The sequence below is a fragment of the Ctenopharyngodon idella genome, chromosome 3 (assembly GCF_019924925.1).
Source record: "Ctenopharyngodon idella isolate HZGC_01 chromosome 3, HZGC01, whole genome shotgun sequence".
Lineage (NCBI taxonomy): Eukaryota > Metazoa > Chordata > Actinopteri > Cypriniformes > Xenocyprididae > Ctenopharyngodon > Ctenopharyngodon idella.
Window position 1 is genome coordinate 58,050,449 of NC_067222.1, and position 15,920 is coordinate 58,066,368.

General features: G+C 38.6%; 1 protein-coding gene across 1 annotated transcript; it reads right to left on the reverse strand.

The window, feature by feature from the left end:
* Positions 1-260: 260 nt before the first annotated feature.
* On the reverse strand, positions 261-12,984 carry LOC127508843 (gastrula zinc finger protein XlCGF8.2DB-like). Its single transcript, XM_051887286.1, has 3 exons — positions 12,899-12,984; positions 12,195-12,351; positions 261-3,362 (listed from the first exon to the last, which is right to left on the reverse strand). Exons 2-3 carry the CDS (start codon positions 12,349-12,351, stop codon positions 2,365-2,367), a joined length of 1,155 nt encoding a protein of 384 aa, XP_051743246.1. The 5' UTR covers positions 12,899-12,984; the 3' UTR covers positions 261-2,364.
* Positions 12,985-15,920: the final 2,936 nt, after the last annotated feature.

The following is a 15,920-nucleotide window of genomic DNA, read 5'->3' on the forward strand; positions in this document are numbered from 1 at the left end:
TGGCACAAATTTTGTATCGGATAGGCATTTTGTCCACACGGATCCGGCGTTTTCAGAAGGTGAAACTACTATTTTTTGAAACCGGGTTCCAGAGTGGATAAATCTGAAAACGCCATCTTTGCGTTTCCGTGTGTACAGCCTATCCGTATATTTTGAGAAATGATGATGTCATCACCCCACGTGTCAACCCTAGTCAGACGCCGCTAACGGCATGTAGGAAACTTTTTCCTCGTCAAAGCAGAGACCAGGAGACGTTGGGATATCTTTCAAGCAGAAGTTACTCTTTATTGAGTATAGTCATCCAAGTCCAACTAAGGCAGGGTACATTGTAGTTTATATACATTCAAGGGGGAGGGATACATAGAGTAGAGGTGGAGACAATCTAAACAAAGCATGCAAATGCAGTGCAGGAATCAGCCCATTCCCTACATTTCCCAGCCATGATCTAATCAGCATAACGGTGTCATTCAAATGCATAGGTGCTAATCCACTCAGTCTGACAGTATCGCCCATACCTTTACATTATCATAGAGACAAAGGCACCGCTGTATCTTGAGCTTGTCCTGCCAAATGGTCAGGAAGTGCATGAAGACAAAAGGTTAATGTTACAGACACCTGGGCTGCCTGCCTTGATCTCCTTAAATTGTCTTTATCTTTACCTCAAAATGTTAAATACAATATACTTTACCTTAGTATTTCATGTGAGGTTATGTCAGGATGTAGGATCAGCAGATCTTAAACAGATTCTTAAATTTGTAATCCCACAGTCCCCCCTTTGAGAGTTCTAATAACTCTCACATAATACAAATTTAAACCTTCTTAAATCCCTTCTATAACCTATGTTTGTTAACATATGTCCCATCTTCCAGTCATGTAACTTGTAACAGATACAGGCACATACATCTTATTCTATGTCGTGTCCAACATTTACATAAGAGTTGTTCTTTAACTTGAGTATACTGTTGACACACATATACAACACAGGGTGGTAATATGTTGTATGAACTACATGATGACACAGAAAACCATGTAGCATAAGCGTGGAAGTCCTAAAAGTCCATGGCGCCTGAATAGCTGTGGAGTCTGTTCCCTGTAGAGTCCATTTCCAACGCATTTCCATGTCTGTTCCAAGTTGCTCAGATATTGTCATGAAGGTTGTACATGGATATCCGAGGTGATGCTTTACACCAGGTGCTGCTTATGAGCCGTCATGGCATATACACATACCTGCAACACAAGAAAACAAAGAAACAGCAGACCAGCAGTATTCATGCATAGACTTTAGTACGTTAGACCTCTGATGATCGTATAGTTTTTTCTGTCTAACTCTGATCATCATAAACTTCTAGTGATTGTATAGTGGTTTTGTTCTTCTTTTTCTTAACCTAGTCTTAATCAATCTGACACCTATAGACCAGTAAGGTGGGGATAAACTGAGAAGGGGAAACCTATGAGGAAGTCTTCACCACAGGGTTGGCCCCCGAGGCCTTATGCACTTCGGTTCTTCCCTGGGCTCCTCACTGGTCTGCGTGTCCTATTCTCTCCCTGTAGTTAATTTGCAAACTTTACTGTGCTACATCTCCATCTTCCAATAAAACATCAGTCATAGCAGACATCATAACCCATAGAGGATGGATAAGTGAATGGAGTGGCACAAAACAGCGACAACAACAATAGCAGACTCTAGATGCTTGTGTTCGTGCTGCAGAAGCTACTGAGCCCAAATAAAGCATTATTTCTAATCTTTACTATAGTTTGTATACAGCGCGCAAGGTTTATGCTCATGCTCCAAATCTTATTTGCTGCTTTAAGTGCATCTCTGTGGTAGAATTACAGCGCCACATACTGGTCTGGCATGTATATACATCGTTTTGATTCATTTCAGAGGTTTCGCGTGGACGCAGATATTTCTTGAGATGAGGGGGAAAAAAAAGATTGGATAGGGTAAGCTCCAGCTTCGTGTGGACATAGCCTTAGTTTCCCGACTAACAAAAACTACCCGACAACTGACTGTCAGCTTGGCGTGTTCCTGGCTTAAGGCTTTTCTCCAGTGTGAATTCTCATGTCGTCTTTAAGGCTTTCTTTTCGACTGAAACTCTTTCCACACTGTTGACAGGCATAATGTTTCTCTCCAGTGTGAATTCTCATGTGGATTTCAAGTCTTCCTTTTCTGTTGAAACTCTTTCCTCACTCTTGACAGGTGTAAGGCTTTTCTCCAGTGTGAATAGTCGTGTGGACTGTAAGGTTTCCTTTGTCACTGAAACTCTTTCCACATTGTCGGCAGATATATGGCTTTTCTCCAGTGTGAATTCTCATGTGGACTTTAAGGCTTTCATCACGTGTGAAACTCTTTCCACACTGTTGTCAGGTGAAAGGTTTCTCTCCAGTGTGAATTCTCATGTGGACTTTAAGGCTTCTTTTATGACTGAAACTCTTTCCACATTGTCGGCAAATATATGGCTTTTCTCCAGTGTGAATTCTCATGTGGACTTTAAGGCTTTCTTCACGTGTGAAACTCTTTCCACATTGTTGGCAGGTGTAAGGCTTCTCACCAGTGTGAATGCTCATGTGGACTGTAAGGCTTCTTTTATGACTGAAACTCTTTCCACATTGTTGGCAGATATATGGCTTTTCTCCAGTGTGAATTCTCATGTGGACTTTAAGGCTTTCTTCACGTGTGAAACTCTTTCCACATTGTTGGCAGGTGAAAGGTTTCTCTCCAGTGTGAGTTCTCATGTGGACTATAAGGTTTCTTTTATGACTGAAACTCTCTCCACATTGTCGGCAGATATATGGCTTTTCTCCAGTGTGAACTCTCATGTGGACTTTAAGGCTTTCTTCACGTGTGAAACTCTTTCCACATTGTTGGCAGGTGAAAGGTTTCTCTCGAGTGTGAATTCTCATGTGGCCTATAAGGCTTATTTTATGACTAAAACTCTGTCCACATTGTTGGCAGGTGTAAGGCTTCTCTCCTGTGTGAATTCTCATGTGGACTTTAAGGCTTCCTTTATGTGTGAAACTCTGTCCACATTGTTGGCAGGTGAAGGGTTTCTCTCCAGTGTGAATTCTCATGTGGTATTTAAAGGTTTCTTTATGTCTGAAATTCTTTCCACACTGTTGGCAGGTGTAAGGCTTTTCTCCCGTATGAATTCTCATGTGGACTTTAAGGGTTTCTTCACATGTGAAACTCTTTCCACACTGTTGGCAGGTGAAATAACTTTTATTTCCAGTCTTTTGAGCTCTTTTTTGTGAGGAAGCCCGTGTCGCTCTTTCCCCAGTCATGAAATGATGTTTATAATAATGTTCTTCCTCTTCTTGCCTTTCATTAAGTTCAAGACTCGCCTCTCTCAGTGCCATTAGGTCTAGGGCAAAAATAGACATAAAACAATTTAGACATTTAAAGCATCAAAACCAACAACATGTTTGTATCCTATGGATCAGGGATGGGCAGCTTTGGTACTGGAGGACCACTCTTTTGCAGAGTTAAGTTTCATCCCTAATCAAATACACCTGCCTGTAATTTTCAAGCATTCCTGAAGACTTGATTTGTACTTGATTTATTCCTGAAGAGGCTGATTTATAAAATGTAACAACGCGTCAGTTCTACCCAGACCGCAAGCGCTGTGATTGGTCTGTTAAAATCCCTCCCTTGGGTCAAAAAATTGGTGCGGAGCAATCGGAGAAGAGCGAGTGTGTGGCAAGGGGTGTGTGGTTCAGCGAGGTCTGCAGCGGGAAAGAGAGGCAGGAGACAAGCGGTGCGTAAGTAGGTCAAGTGCAAATGATAAACACCTGTGTCTCGTTGCAGTAATTGACATGGGAAGACCAGATAAAGCCACCAGGAAAAAGGAAGTGGCTGAGAGAGAGACTGACTGGACACTCGTGGAGACTGGAATTTGATTACTGTGTTGACAGCTTTATGTTGATTAAGTTGAGAGTGCAGAGAGCACAACTTTTATTTGTTTGTACCATATAAGAACTGAATAAACCACGAGTTCCAGTCACGCTGACCCTGTCATCTTCCTTCCACACTTTTGAACCATGTAACAGAGTGTTTTCAACTTCCATAGGAATGAAAAAACATTGTTTCAGGGGACACATGCAGTCAAACTGCAACAAAAGTCATTACCTATTTGCTGCTTCTCTGACAACGTACATGACAAGGTGCTTCTTCTTTGGCTTTTGCCTTGATACTCAAGACCGTGGACACTACGTGGACTTTGCATGCACGTCGACACAGACAACGACACTGAAGTATAAATTAAAAACTGATGCATAGACTAGGGATGGGCATTTTTCAAAAATTATGTATTCGAATATATGTGCTCGTAAAAAACTAATATTCGTTCATTTAAATGACGTTAAACGAGAAAGATGTTATTTTTTTATATTCATCAAGATTTTGTAACCATTTCTGGACAAGCTTACGATTAGGCAATATACACAACAAGCTTACATTATATCTTAAGGTTTTCTTTTAGTTCAAAGCATTAAACAATATGTGCAAACAAAACATATTGTTACATGTGCCCTGGGTCTGTGTTCTATTATCATCATATGGACTCCATTTCCCACAATCCCCCACCTAGGAACCAATCATGCACTCGCACCTGTTTCCCATCAGTGACACTTTATAAGCTGCACTCACACACACTCATTGCTAAATTATAGCTGTGTCTCATTTAATTTAATTTCGAAGGCTGCATCCTCAAGAGGACGAATTCTGTGAAGGATGCGGTATATGGAGTGTCCTTAGCCAGAATTAAACGAGACGTCTTTTGTAGACACACAGGCAGGAAAGGAAACAGGAAGTATATTGTTGCTATGCCAACGCGTTCACGGCAGCCTCGTTGCGCTCTCAGCCAATGAATGAAAATTATTAATAAATTTGTATGTAATTTGAAAAGAAAATGTATTTACTTTTTTTTTTTTTGTTAATGCTTGAGGAGCTGGCTTATGTACAACAGATATCCGTTACAGAGACAAAAGAGGATATTAGGAAGAACAAAGTTTAAAACAAAAACAAACTTGAAACTACTTACATCTAAACACATCTTCGCTTGTATGTACATTTGCCGACGCCGCCATTTATTTTTTATTTTTTTCAAATAAATGACGGTTGTTAACAGAGACACAAAGAATTGTGGGCTATCTGCAGCAGCGAAGGATACACCTCATGCATCCTCCGAATTCCTGTGAAAGGACGCATTCAAAGGTCGCGTTCGGAGAGTCCTACTTACTTTTCTGAAACGATACAGCCTCAATGACGTATGCAACCTTTGAATGCGACCTCTGGAGGACGCAGCATTCGAAATGAGACACAGCTATTGTTTAGCCTTGTATCCGACCTTGTCTCAATGTTCCTTGATCCTTGCCTGTGTTTTTGACCCTGGACCGTTTCCTTGTTGATGATCGTTTGCTGCCTGCCTAGACCTTTGCCTGTGATTGGATTACTCTTTTGCCTTGCCTTCTTGTATCTGTTTGCTGGTGTTTGACCCTCTGCCTGTACGACTACGCTCATCCTATTAATAAAGCCTGCATGTGGATCTCCAACTCCGTTGTCCCGTCCCATACGTTACACATATAAAGAACAAAAGCATTTAAGTTCAAGCAGCGCGAACGGGAAAAACACTAATAAAGCTCCAGTTATCGTACGAAACGTAATATACATAATACACTCGAGTCAGTATATGATTATATGTCTATATTGTTTCACATGTTCATGTTGAGAAAAAACTATAATATCCACATGCTCGGGTGAGAAAACGAGCTGCACTGACAGACGTTGCAGAGACACAAAGATAACGATAATACATGACAGTGTGTTAAGCTAAGTTTCTAACAGCAGCACTTTGTATTTTCTGTAAATATATCTCCCTCGATGAAACTTAAAGGAAGCATATGTCTCAAAATCATTTTGCTATCACATAAGTTATCTTCTCTGCTCACTTGGGTTACAGCTGCGCTTACCTGTCGTGAATGCTGTGATGGACAGCTGTCTTTCCTCAACATTTTGTGAATATCAAATAAAATAAACCTTTTAAACAGTAAAATTCGAATAGTCTTTTTATTTTTTTCGAATATTAATTACAGATCGAATATTCAAATATTGGACTATTTGTGCACACCCCTATCATAGACTACTGCGCAGAGTCTCGGGTGTAGGTGTGACAGAGAAATAAAAATCAGCCTTTATTGTTACATTTTGGGGTTGGGTTATTTTTTTACAGGTTTGTTTGATCAAGGATGGAGCTAAACTCTGCAGAATAGTGTCCCTCCAGGACCAGAGTTGCCCAACTATAGATCTTATACACCAGTGGTTTTCAAACCTGGTCCAAAGGGACCCACCACTGCACACTTTGTATGTATCCTTTATTTTTCACATCTGGTTAAGATCGTCAGCTTGTTAGAAGAGAGCTGACATTGATGGAGGAATTTGCAAACTACAATTCCTGTTCATCAATAAGGTAAGAACCGGACCCGATATAAACCTAAATATACTCGAATGATTTAAATTAATTGAAAAGTGTTTTACTATTCAATAAGTAATAGAAGATATTTGTTGTTGTAATGTCAGACATAGCACACACAATAGTAGTAGCCATTCTGTACTCTGGCACGGTTAGCGATCTCACTGCCCCTTCAAGCGGGCCAGGGCACGGTACAGAGCGATCACACTAGTGACATTAGACGGAAAGAATGAGTGCTTATGAGATGTGTTTTCCTCAGCACAAAACTGGTTATACTGTAACTATGGTTATACTCTTACCTGTAAATGTTACAAATTCATCCAAGTGTGCATTTTCTGACAACAGGCTCTATTAAACTTCAGTGAACAAATACCAGTACGAACATGTGCATCAAACAGACAGAGCGCAGTTGAATAGGAATGAAACATTAGATGTCCTGTTCCTGGAGATCTACATACATGCAGAGTTCAGATCCAACCCTGATCAAACACGCCTGAAGCAGTGAATTAAGATCTTCAGGGGCACTTGATAATTACAGGCAGGTGTGTTTGATCAGGGTTGGATCTGAACTCTGCATGTATGTAGATCTCCAGGAACAGGATTGGGTATTCCTGCTCTAGGTTCATCAGCTCATTATTAGAAACTCATGATCAGAAATTAATATTTCAAATAAATCTACAAAGTGTCCTGTTGAGGTACTCCAGGGCTGCGCTCAAAAGTGCTGTACAAAAACAATCATAAAATACAATAAAATATAAAATGATATAAAATAAAACAAAGAAAACAATTACTAATCCATAATTTAATAATCTGGAAAGGCTAAGGAATAAAGATAGGTCTTAAGTCTAGATTTAAAAACAAAGATAGAGGAAGCGGTCTTAATGTCAGGTGGCAGCTCATTCTGTGGAGCAGCAACTGCAAAGGCTCTGTCACCTTTCGATTTTAGACGTGACCGTGGGACATGCAAGAGAGCTTTACTGGCAGACCTGAGGGACCTAAGAGCTGAGTTCAAATAAATAAGATCAGAGATATAGGATGGTGCTTGTCCATTAACAGCTTTAAAAACAATCAGCAAAATTTTAAATTGAATTTTGAAAAAGACAGGAAGCCAGTGAAGAGAAGCTAAAATTGGAGTGATATGATCATGTTTTTTTGCACTAGTTAACGGTCTAGCTGCTGCATTCTGGATCATCTGCAAACGTGCCAATGAAGATTGAGGAAGGCAAAGGTACAGCGAATTACAATAGTCCAGCCGTGATGTGATAAATGCATGAATAACTTTCTCCAAATCTTGAAAGGAAAGTGTTGATTTAAGTCTGGAAATGATTCTCAGTTGATAGAAGCTGTTTTTAACAACTGAGCTCATTTGTTTTTCAAGACAAAGCTCACAGTCAAAGATAACACCTACATTTTTTACATGTGACTTAATATATGGAGTAAGATTGTCTAAGTAATTGGCTCTAGAATTTCTGTTTTTGGAGGGTCCAAAAATAATCACCTCAGTTTTCTCATTGTTAAGCTGGAGGAAATTATTTGCCATCCAGCATTTAATATCCTCAAGACAGTCCATGAGAGGCTGCAGAGAATCTCTAGAAATTTTGTATTTTCTAATTATGTTGCCAAGCAGAAGCATGTACAAATTAAAGAGTAATGGCCTCAATGTTCCAATGTTTTCTTATGTTCCAGAAAATACTGTAACTATAAAAGGACTATTTTAAAGGCTTGAATATGTGCCACACTTACTGCTGCCAGCTGGTGGCACAATAACCATGAACAACAATTGATCAGCTCCCATGACCAAACACACAACCCCAACATGAAATGTGATGTATACAAATCCATTTCCAAAGGGGAAATTTGAACTGCGTTGCATAGTTAAGATATCTCCGGAAGGGGGATTGGTGCTGTGTGGCGCAGTTTGAGGTGTCTTGGCAAAAGGGGAGATTGAAACTTTGTGTATCAGTTCGAAGTGCCTTAACAGGTAGAGCTAGACAGCAGCCCTGAAGTGTGAGGAAGACCCATTTAGATCCGCTCTGATGGACAAAAAAAAACTCCCTGAAACTTTTTACTGTTATTTCTATTTCTTATGCATTCCATTTTATTATTATGTATTTGACTCTTCTTTATGTAAAGCACTTTGAATTACCATTGTGTATGAAATGTGCTATACAATTTCCTTGCCTAATTCAACTCAAATTGTGGAACTCGTGTATTAAATAAATTCAGTGCACACAGACTGAAGTACTTTAAGTCTTTGGTTCTTTTAATTGTGATGATTTTGGCTCACATTTAACAAAAACCCACCAATTCACTATCTCAATAAATTAGAATACTTCATAAGATCAATAAAATGATATTTTAAACAGAAATGTCAGGCTTCTGAAAAGTATGTTCATTTCTATGCACTCAATACTTGGTTGGGCCTCCTTTTGCCTGAATTACTGCATCAATGCGGCGTGGCGTGGAGGAGATCAGTCTGTGGCACTGCTCAGGTGTAATGAAGCCCAGGTTTCTTTGACAGTGGCCTTTAAAACCTGAATAATTCCTGAACTTTTGACAGGAAAATACAACAAAGAATGTCGTTTACGAGTAGCGCGTCGATTCAGAGTGGTATTCAAGACTCTCGCTCTCTCAATCTCTCTGCCTGTGTGTGAGAAACACAGCACTCTCAGCAAAACTACGGCGAGTCGTGCGTCTCACTAGAGTTTGTGGTACTTTAAATACAAGTACGCATCGATAGAGCTGTATTGAAATAGTACAGAATGATCGCTTGACAGAGAGAGAGAGAGTGAAACTCTCAATGCGAGTGAAAATATATCTATTGTAAACTTATACTTGGCCTTTAACACACACACTGGCGAATCAAATCTGAGAATTTATTAGCCAATGGCTAATGATAATAATAATTTACTTCTGATGTTATTAAACTAAATACTGTGTTTAGACTGTAGAACAATTATATATAATACAATAGTGGATTTAACATCAAAATTAGGGTTGTCAATAGCTTAATTTCTAATCGCAATTAATCAATTAATCTCACTCTTACAGGAAATTAAGCATACATCAGATTTGAAGTGTGATTCTCACAAAACTGTATTTTTCAGCTTTTTTTAAGGTAAGTTTAGATGTCTTTTCAAAAAGAGGACACTTACAGACTCCAAAAGGACACCAAATATCCAAATGATACGAGTCCATATAATTCATACATTTATGTACACTAAAGCACACACACACAAAAAACACCACAGCAAAAACGCATTTGAGAATTCACAGTGTATAGTGTGTGCAGCAGAAAAGAGCTTGTTTACATTTTAGACAAGTCGAGTTGCGATACTGAACAGGACCACATGAAGATGCCAAATAAACCTAAACCAACCGCCTTGACCTGCATACAGGTGCTGGTCATATAATTAGAATATCGTGAAAAAGTTCATTTTTTTATTGTAAATTATTTTTAAAAATGAAACTTTCATATATTCTAGATTCCCTACATGTAAAGTAAAACATTTCAAAAGTTTTTTTTTTTAATTTGTTGATTAGAGCGTACAGCTCATGAAAGTCCAAAATCCAGTATCTCAAAATATTAGAATATTTACATTTGAGTTTCATTAAATGACCATCCCTACAGTATAAATTCCGGGTATCTTTTGTTCTTTGAAACCACACTAATGGGGAAGACTGCTGACTTGGCAATGGTCCAGGAGACAATCATTGACACCCTCCACAAAGAGAGTAAGTCACAGAAGGTCATTACTGAATGGGGTGGCTGTTTACAGAGTGATGTGTCAAAGCATATTAAATGCAAAGTTGACTGGAAGGAAGAAATTGGGTAGGCAAAGGTGCACAAGCAACAGGGATGACCGCAAGCTTGAGAATACTGTCAAGTAAAGCCGATTCAAACACTTGGGAGAGCTTCACAATGAGTAGAATGAAGCCGGAGTCAGCGCATCAAGAGTCACCACACTCAGACATCTTCAGGAAAAGGACTACCAAGCCACTTCTGAACCAGAGACAACGTCAGAAGCATCTTACCTGGGCTAAGGAGAAAAAGAACTGGACAGTGAACAGTGGTCGAAAGTCCTCTTTTCAGATAAAAGTAAATTTTGCATTTCATGTTGAAATCATGGTCCCAGAGTCTGAAGGAAGACTGGAGAGGCACAGAATCCAAGCTGCTTGAAGTCTAGTGTGAAGTTTCTGAAGTCAGTAATGATTTGGGGGGGCCGTGACGTCTGCTGGTGTTGGTCCATTGTGTTTTATCAAGTGCAAAGTCAATGCAGCCATCTTCCAGGAGATTTTGGAGCACTTTATGCTTCCATCTGCTGACAAGCTTTATGGAGATGCTGATTTCCTTTTCCAGCAGGACTTTAGCACCTGCCCACAGTGCAAAAACCACTTCCAAGTGGTTTGCTGACCATGATATTACTGTGCTTTATTGGCCAGCCAATATGCCTGACCTGAATCTATGGGATATTTTCAAGAGAAAGATGAGAAACAGTCGATCCAACAATATACAGATGATCTGAAGGCTCAATAGTGCCTCAGCAGTGCCACAGGCTGATCACTTCCATGCCACACTTCACTGATGCAGTAATTTGTGCTAGGAGCAAGTCGTTTGCTGTAATATGTCCTGCCAATCAAGTATTGAGTGCACAAAAGAACATACTTTAAAGAACTTGAACTTTTCTGTTTTGCAGATCCATTTTTTGATTGATCTTAGGAAATATTCTAATATTTTGAAATACTAGATTTTGGACTTTCATGAGCTGTACGCTCTAATCATCAAAATTTAAAAAAAAAAAACTTTTTAAATGTTTTACTTTACATGTAGGGAATCTAGAATATATGAAAGTTTCATTTTTAAAAATAATTTATAATAAAAAAATTAACTTTTTGATGATATTCTAATTATATGACCAGCACCTGTATATACTGAAATACACAGAAACATACACAGGACAAATCCAAACATTGTCCTGAATGTGTGTGAAAACAGCGTGACTGTACTGAAATGTGTCTGTGCAGAAATACAACATGTGATCAGTGTGTGGAGAGAGAGAGAGAGAGAGAGAGACGCTCATACATGATTTGTTTGAATATAACGGACTAAAATAATGGACAAAATATCTTAATAGAACATGATCTTTACTGAATATTGCATAATTTTGAACCAAAAAATGTATTGTTGGCTATTTCTACAAATATACCCGTGCGACTTATGACTGGTTTTGTTGTCCGGGGTCACATTTAATGGAAACACTGAATTTTAAAGTGATGTTGTCTTACGGGTGTGGAACGGCATGAGGGTAAGTAATAAATGACAGAATTTTCGATTTGATTTTCAATTTTTGGGTGAACTAACCCTTTAATTACAAGTAACCAGCCCTAAACCAAACCCTAACCCTTGCTCTATAGTAAGTCCACATGAATGAAACGACTGAGTGAATTCAGGCACCGAGTGCGCCGGAAGGGCTGCTGATTTCACACAGTTTGTGCTGCTGTTTAATAATCATTTGAAACTGGGAATTCATTCAGCATGTGCAAACCTTAATTAAACGATTTCATGATCAATTAAAAAGGAATTTATAACTGAATGATATTATGCTGGAATGAATGGATTCTGTAATATTATCTGAGATTATACTTCTGTATATTCTCTATTTCTGTAGATCTGGACATTTTAATAATGATCAAATGACTGAGTTCAGCTGTGAGAATAAAACCAACCTGTTTGTTCCTCAGTATCTTCATGTTTCACTCTGAATGTTTCTTCAATCTTTATTTCTTCAAACTCCTCTTTATTAAACTCAATCTTCATGTCTTCAGTCTCATCTTTAATATACTCCATCTTTATGTTTTCAGTCTCCTCTTTAATAATCACCATCTTTAAGAAGAGAATAATTAACAGAGTTAATGGTCTTAAATGGACCTGTTCAAACAAAAACACGCAAAACTAACGCTGCAAATTAATAAACTTCATATTTAGATATTTATGATCTACATTTGGTATTTAATGATTATATTTAAATGATTACTCTTTGATGAAAACATGATTAGTTTGTTAGTGTTTGTTATTGTTCATGTTCACTGTTTGAGCAGCACGTGTCATGATTCACTGAATCATTTACCAAAGTATTTGATTCAATTGACTCGGAGTTGAAAAGTTCAGTTTCTCCATCATTACTCGCCAGAGACTGAACTCGTGTTCATGATAAACTGATTTATGATATATAGAGAGAAATGAGACGCAGGTTTACTGTTTCTCATCAGTGGATGAGCTTTACTCACACAAATATCCTTCATTACAGTTAGATAAAGAATCACAATGTTACATTAAATAGTAAATAAACTATTTTAACATCGCTGGTAAAACTATTAAAACTACAACACTGTTTCTGTCGATTAAAACAGCTTAAATTCTTAAAACAAACCTTTATTCAGCAGAATCACAACAGATGCAGGAGCGCGGCGCAGTCTTATGACGTCATGTCGTCACTCCAAAATAAAAGTCATGCATTGTCCATAATCACAGAAGTGCACAGAAATCCAACTATTTGACCAGATAATTTTTGTATTAAAATTAAAACAGTGACAAATATGGTACAAACAATGTTTAATATATATATATAAAATATACAGGGTGCAATTTGTGAAAAAAACAGAAGAAGGGATGTTTTGAAAAGTTTTTTTTTTTTTGAAAATTTGTTAAAAACCAGTGGAGCTATATACTATTTTTTGGCAGCTGTTACAGAAACATTTTTACAAAAAATCTTCTGATTTAACCTTGAGATTTGAAGTATTACATAGCTTAGATATTTGCACCACAATTTACAATGACACTAATAATTCTTAATTTCTAATAGAAATGCAAAATCAATCGGTAGTTAGTAATAGAATAACGAGACAGGTGGCCCAGTGTATCGTGATTCACTGAAGTGTCCGGAAACGCCACGCCCCTTACCATTTGTTGTTACCAGAGCCATTACATGTGCTTCAGTGGAAATGTAAATAATGGCATCTATATTGCTGTATCAAATTGAGCCCGAATCAGACCCAGATGAAGAGGGTCAAGCAGAACCTCTGCAATCGCGGCTTTTAAAGGGTTAGTTCACCCAAAAATGAAAATACTGTCATTTATTACTTACCCTCATGCCGTTCCATGCCCGTAAGACCTTCGTTAATCTTCGGAACACAAATTAAGATATTTTAGTTGAAGTCCGATGGATGAATCAGTGTATCGAATCATGATTCAGATCACGTGTCAAACTGAAATCACGTGACTTTGGCACTCCGAACCACTGATTCGACACCCTTGATTCATTATGCTCCGATGCTTCCTGAAGCAGTGTTTTGAAATCGGCCATCACTAAATAAGTCTTTTTTTTTTTTTGGCGCTCCAAAAATATTCTCGTCGCTTTATAATATTAATATTGAACCACTGTACTCACATGAACTGATTTAAATATGTTTTTAGTACATTAATGGATCTTGAGAGAGGAAATGTCATTGCTCCCTATGAAGGCCTCACTGAGCCATTGGATTTAAACAAAAATACCTTAATTTGTGTTCCGAAGATTAACAAAGGTCTTACAGGTGTGGAACGGCATGAGGGTGAGTAATAAAGGACAGAATTTTCATTTTTGGGTGAACTAACCCTTTAAAGGACGTTTATGAATGGTATTTCATTTAGTATTTGTGTCAAAGTGTTTAGATATGCTGTCACTGCTGTTTGTTAGCTTTCAATATACGGTTTTATCCTGATTAAAGTTTTACTGTAGCCGAATACATGACTGAGTAGTAGCATTTTTGTAAAGGTAGCGTTTAATTTATAGTATGAACAACTGTTTGTCTATGAAAGTAAAAGTTTGTTGGTGTTTGTAGAATTTAGCTAACTGGCTAGCGAAGCAAAAAACGAGTTGGTCTTTGTTTACGTCCTTGATGCAACCAAAAATAGCAACAGAACTATACGTTTAAAAGACATGTAGAAACAATAAAACATACTTACAGTTTGGGGCAGATAAACAGCAGCTTTTGCTTTTAAAGTGGGAACTGCTCCATCTTTCAGTAAAAGCCTTTGAGCAAATCCAGCATTGAACTCGTGTAGATTCTGGAAGCTGTCTTCAGCGCCGCATCCAGTGTAGAAAATAACACTGATTATAATGGGTTCTATTATCTTTTGTCGCGCCGCTCGCGTCCGGTGTACACAACTCTTCCGCTTCCATATGCTGCGCAACATGGCCTCGCCCACTTTGTTGCGTGTTCCTGAGGACAGTGTTTTGCAGGGTTTATGATGTCACCAACCCGGGAAGAAGCTTGTTGTTGTCCAAACCAGTCGTTTTTGTAGGCATTAAACTAACTTTGAATCACTAGGCCATAGAGAAGTCACAAAGCCTGTAAAAACAGACTCTTCTGCCTCAATTTATAGACAAACTTTTCTATAAATGAACATGCACCCCAGGACATTGTGCGTATGATTATAACTGTCTTGTAAAGTGTCTTTTGTTTTGTCTTATGTGCGAACTACTAGTTCATGTAACCTCACATATATTGTGTCTCCAATCAAATTAATGCTCATTTCATGACTTACACTTTCATGTATAACTTCCTCATAGGATGCAGTTTGTGTTTGCTGTATTAATTGGAGTATAAATGAAAACAATCCCAGGCCCAGTTTAATCATGCTCAAAAACAAGAGCCATAAACTCCCCCACAGAGGAATTTCCCACTTATTGATCAGGTTGACCCTAAGAGGTGTAGCTTCTCCCAGACTTTAAAGAGTGACACACAGCTCCCCCTCCCTCTCTCTTGCCTCCTCCGGCCAACACTCCACATCTGCTGGGTGCTCCACGGCCAGGCCTCAACCAGCACCCCATATGCTTACCTAGAAGAGAGAAAGAACTCTTCCCTACTACAAGAGTCAAACTAACCATGCAAGTTTGTCATCGTTTCTTCATTCAACACAGGAGAAATCCATGACTTCCGGGTGAATGCTGGCGCTATTAGCTGCCACTGCTCAGAGAGGGCATTTTAAAACTCTCTAGTTCTTCTAAATCTTCCTGCACTTATGAATGCATTTACGAACTGTTACAAACTATTTTAAGGAGTCACTATGACTTGTGTGTCCAAGCTCTTTCCAGTTCCTCTAATAAATTTTCTACCAAGCTAATGCCCAAGTGGGAGTACCAGCTGAAGTAAAAAGCAAAACAGGGCCAATAAATTACACTGTGTGCTGAGGCAACTCACCTAAAACTGATGTATTTAACATGGTTAATCTAAAGCGTTATTACGGACACTCTACTTTGACGTCATCGCCTGGGGTTTATAAGGCTGCTTTCTAAATTGTGTATATATGTCAACTGTCTGTGTATAATTGTGTTCCCATTCAGTCGGTCACATTCGACGTACGTCGGACAGACCGACGAATAGGAATCTCGCTAGAGAGGCCAATCTACT

Bases quoted from the DNA above. Each gene is read 5' to 3' on its own strand.
- LOC127508843 (XM_051887286.1), bottom strand. From the start codon at position 12,351: ATGGTGATTATTAAAGAGGAGACTGAAAACATAAAGATGGAGTATATT. The intron at 3,363-12,194 runs GTTGGTTTTATT...TTTTTGCCCTAG, and splicing joins AGATACTGAGGAACAAACAG to ACCTAATGGCACTGAGAGAG.